The sequence below is a fragment of the Antrostomus carolinensis genome, unplaced genomic scaffold, assembly GCF_000700745.2.
Source record: "Antrostomus carolinensis isolate BGI_N321 unplaced genomic scaffold, ASM70074v2 scaffold2770, whole genome shotgun sequence".
Lineage (NCBI taxonomy): Eukaryota > Metazoa > Chordata > Aves > Caprimulgiformes > Caprimulgidae > Antrostomus > Antrostomus carolinensis.
In genome coordinates this window covers 14,966-19,436 of record NW_010287541.1, presented here as the reverse complement: position 1 = coordinate 19,436, position 4,471 = coordinate 14,966, and the positions used below count along the sequence as shown (strand labels likewise).

At 40.1% G+C, this 4,471-nt stretch overlaps 1 protein-coding gene across 3 annotated transcripts in view; it reads left to right on the top strand.

The window, feature by feature from the left end:
* CELF1 (CUGBP Elav-like family member 1) overlaps positions 1-3,873 on the top strand; it is a 22,326-nt gene extending 18,453 nt beyond the window's left edge. For 2 of the 3 annotated variants that reach the window (XM_010163184.1, XM_010163160.1), the window contains exons 10-13: positions 328-438; positions 620-805; positions 1,674-1,817; positions 3,498-3,873. In XM_010163184.1, coding sequence (XP_010161486.1) covers positions 328-438; positions 620-805; positions 1,674-1,817; positions 3,498-3,625 — 569 coding nt within the window. In that variant the 3' untranslated portion in view covers positions 3,626-3,873. Of the gene's footprint in view, positions 1-324; positions 439-619; positions 806-1,673; positions 1,818-3,497 lie in introns of all 3 variants that reach the window. The other variant, XM_029083769.1, reaches the window with a different exon arrangement.
* Positions 3,874-4,471: the final 598 nt, after the last annotated feature.

Sequence of the window (4,471 nt, the reverse complement as noted above, 5' to 3'; positions counted from 1 at the left end):
TGTTGTTGCTGGTCACCTTGTGGTGAGGTACAAAGTTTAGCTAACCTTGTATATGAGGTGTCTTACACTTAATAAAATCGTTATTGCTACAAAGAGTAGGTGTTAGATGAAGTAGAAATTTTTCAGAAACATAGGAAGGGATTAGAAGATACAAGCAGTATGATCAATCAAGTTGTATGGGTTTGGGATTATTTTACCTAAAGTATCCTGTGTCACCTTGATCTGTTCCTTACTAGCCTTTTCTACAGAAATAACTTAATGAAGAAGTTGCATTATCAGGACCAAAAAAATATTGCTTGAAGTTTAATTATTTCTTTTTAATAGCAGGTTCCTCACCTAGCTCCAGTAGCAGCTCTTCTGTTAATCCAATGGCTTCTCTTGGAGCATTGCAGACGCTGGCAGGGGCTACAGCAGGCCTCAACGTTAGCTCTTTAGCAGGTAAGCTATGTGTTGTGGTGGGCTAGGGGAGCAACTGATGATCATTCCTCAGGCTGTGCTAGTTCTGTGGGGGTTTTTTTCTGCTCCCTGACTTCTTGTAATAGTGCAGAGTATTTGAAAGGTAATAGATCTGGTTCAGTGGAAGTACTCAAGTCATCTTTATTTCCCCTTTTTTATACAGGAATGGCAGCCTTAAATGGAGGACTTGGCAGTGGTGGTCTCTCAAATGGGACAGGTAGCACAATGGAAGCCCTCACGCAGGCTTATTCTGGAATCCAGCAATATGCTGCTGCTGCGTTGCCCACACTCTATAACCAGAGTCTCTTAACGCAGCAGAGTATTGGTGCAGCAGGAAGTCAAAAAGAAGGTAAGCAGAATGTCACAGAAACAACTTGAGAGGAGTTTTCAGAGGGCAAGCTCCGCCCTTGCAGATACCTTGTCTGAAGAGCCTTTATTTGGTGACATTTTTTAGAATCCTAGAGTTACTGAAGATAAGAAGAGAAATCTGTGAAGTTTTCAGCCCTCTGTTAAGGGCTGTCCAAAGTAGTTTTTATACGTGAGGTTTCTCCCAGGATTTGTCTAGTCTTAAATGCTTAGTAACTGTACTCCTATGTTTCCTTGGAGGACAGGAGAGTATGAGTCTGCAGCCTGATACATCCCACTGTCAGAGAACCAGTTGTGGTTTTGTTAATTTTGTTTTCTTGGTCCTTCACCTCTTCCCACAGATACTTAATGCCAGTCTTGTCACTCTTCAAATTCAGAATCAGTTTAACATGTAGTGTAAAGTACTAAAGAATGTAGGAGTAAGTTTTCAGCAGAATGTAGAACATTTAGAAAATAATCTGCCAGATTAAAAGTAATGTGTTTCCTTGTCTTTTGTATTGAGATTTACTTAGTTGCTTTGGGCCACAAGCTCTGCACAGCCATTTTTGGTTTAGTCAGCTCAGACTTACTGTTTAGCTTTCATTACAGCAAAGATCTGTGAAGCAGTTTTGGACAATGTAGAAATTACAAGCGAAAATGATGCGAAAGAACTAGAATTATTAGAATTATCAATCCCAGGAAAGGGTCATGCTGATTTATTCTGGAATCAAGTACTCCATGGAAGTGCCAACAGCAGTTTCATTGTTTTATCTAGAAAATTTGGTTTGAATGGCGCTTTCACCTATTTTTGTGAAGTGGGCCTATATTATCCATGTTCTTTCTGAATTTATATTCCTGCTTGTTGTTTGAAGGTCCAGAGGGAGCCAATCTGTTCATCTACCACCTCCCCCAGGAGTTTGGGGATCAGGATCTGCTGCAGATGTTCATGCCATTTGGAAATGTCGTCTCTGCCAAGGTTTTCATTGACAAGCAGACCAATCTAAGCAAGTGTTTTGGTACGTTGGGTCTAATCATTACCTGTAGAATGGTGGCTTCTTTCTAATAACCTCTTTTCCAGTATATTGTCTAGTCTAGCTTTTAAGTCAAGTAGTGACTCTTTCTCTATATCCCTAAAAAAAATGAATCAAATAATCCCAATTCTTCTACCAATGAACCATATTTTCCTTATTTTCATTGTGACTTTTTGGTTTTCCTCATTTTGGACTATTATGCCTCACCTTGTCACTTTCCACAACTGCGTGAGAGGAGGTTATCTTTTCCAACTAAAACAATTCAGTGATTCTATTTTACTGTTAGGGCCCTAGATAATTCACTATGATTCGTGTTTGCGGACTGTGATCATAGTATAGTTCCTCATCTTCCTCCTTTCTGTCTTTTCAGTCATTGTTTATGTAGCTGTATATACTACTTACTACATTATCATTATGAATCTTTTCTTTTAATATTTTTATATAGAATTATTATGACTGCCATATAGTACAGCAGCATTTGGCTCTGATGTTCTGTAAATGCTCTGAAGGCAAATTTTAAAGCTGCCTCCTAATTCTTGAGAACTTTGTAATAGTAAAACCATTTCAGCTGTTATTTACTACCTAAGTTTGGTCGCATCTGTTACTATAATTTTGCTCTGCTTATCACATATTTAGATGAGACACACATCACAGTGGGAAGTGTATCCTAAAACTGTAGATCAACTTGTTCTGCTGCTGTTACTAGCCAAATAGATTTTTTTTTTTTCAGTTAACTGCTAAAGTCTGTGATGCCAAAAGAGCAAAGAGTGTGTTCTTCCTTAGCTTGTGTATATAACTGTGTAATAAAACCATTCACTGTTTTATTTTCCTCACTTTGAAACCCCATTGCAAGCAGTTGGAGTGTTTTTGTAGAGCTGTAAGCTCTCGTGACTGTTACGATAGATGGAGATTTCTTGTAATGGAATAGGAGATGAGCCTGCCTTTATGGTTTCGATAGCTTTGTGCCTACATAATATCCTGTATTTTTTAGTATTTGAGCCAAAAGATGTAGACAGGCTGATGCTCCGTGAGAACACAAAAATTTGCTGAGCATCAGGCTGTAACACCTGCATGTGGGATGATCTCCCCAGGCAGTGATGCCAGCCATTGACTGGAGTTAAAATGGGTTCCTTCAAAGCCCTGGAGAAGTTGATTTTGAGGATATACTTTTGCTGGAATGATACACAACTTTTCTTTTCATCCTAGAGAAACCTAAACATAATAGTGGTACAGGTGCCACACTGCTTTGACAGCTACTTCACTCCAAACAAAACTACTCCCATAATGCCAAGAGGGTGATTTCAGTCTTGTACGTTTAATGAGCTTTTATATATAGGTTCCCAGTTTGCAGGTTTATTTTTCTCCCAGGTATGAGTTCTTAGAAAAGAAACACTAGCAGTCATTTTTGTTGGAAGATTAGAAAATGTTATTTTAATTTCCTGAGCTTTGTATTTCTTTTGGCTGAAGTTCCATACGTCAGAAAGCAATGCTTTGCTCTAAGCCTTTAGTAAGAAGTTTTTATGAAGAGTCTAAAACAGTTGTGAGCTTCTGAAAATGGCATTTCATGCAAGCCTCTCTTGCCTTGTGAGTACCTGCATTTCCAGTTGTGAGTAGCTGTTCTGGACAGCTTTGGCATGGTGTAATGACATGTTTTCCTTTCTTCAGGTTTCGTAAGTTACGACAATCCTGTCTCTGCACAGGCTGCCATTCAGTCAATGAACGGCTTTCAGATTGGCATGAAGCGTCTGAAAGTACAGCTCAAGCGCTCTAAGAATGACAGCAAGCCATACTGAGCGCCCCTCCCCTCCGGGACTGGAGTGAGAAGGATCTTCTGGTAAGTTGGAGAGGAGCGCACTTAGTGATTCGAAGCCCTAAGGCTGTGTTTTTACAGTCCTGGAAGCTGATCCATGCCTTCTATCTGGCGCATCTTCCCCCGAAGATTCGGCTGCAGCCTCTGCTGAGAATCCTGCTTCGGATGGAGGACAAGTTTGTGCTTTTGTTTCCAGTGTTTTATTTTGGAGTTTAGGTGCCATATCGCTGAGGTTTTGTTTTGTTTTTTTATTTTATTTTAATTTTTTTTTTCCCTTATTTGAAGTTTGCTGTGTTTGTAACCAGTGTGTGTTGAGAAGGACCAATGCCAGCTCCTTGGGGTGGGGAGGGAATGTTGAAGGGAGCAGCAGAAACTGACACCACACTGCCTTGGGGTAGAGAGGAGAAGGGGAAGCAGAACTGACACCACACCGCCATTCGGGAAAGGAGAAGGGAAGGCAGAAATAACACAGAAGAGCCGATGAAAGCAAAGATGGGGAAGGAGAACTGAGCCCATCCAAGTTTGGGTGAGCAAAGAACCGACTCCACGTAGCCTTTGTCATGCCCCACCCAGTCTTTGAATTTTCCTTAACTGTATGACATGGTGGGGATTTAGTTAATCATCTCTAAAGCAGGAGACAGGCTAGAAGGGTGAGCACATTAACAAGCCAAAGGAAAACTGCAGTGATTTTTTTCTTGCTGTATATAAAGTAGTGTTATATAGCACTCTGAATGTACACAGCACTTTATAAAACTATTAGATAATGTCCCTGCCCAGAAAATTTTCCTGTCCATTTACAGTTTAATATTAATATGATGCAGTGCATTTC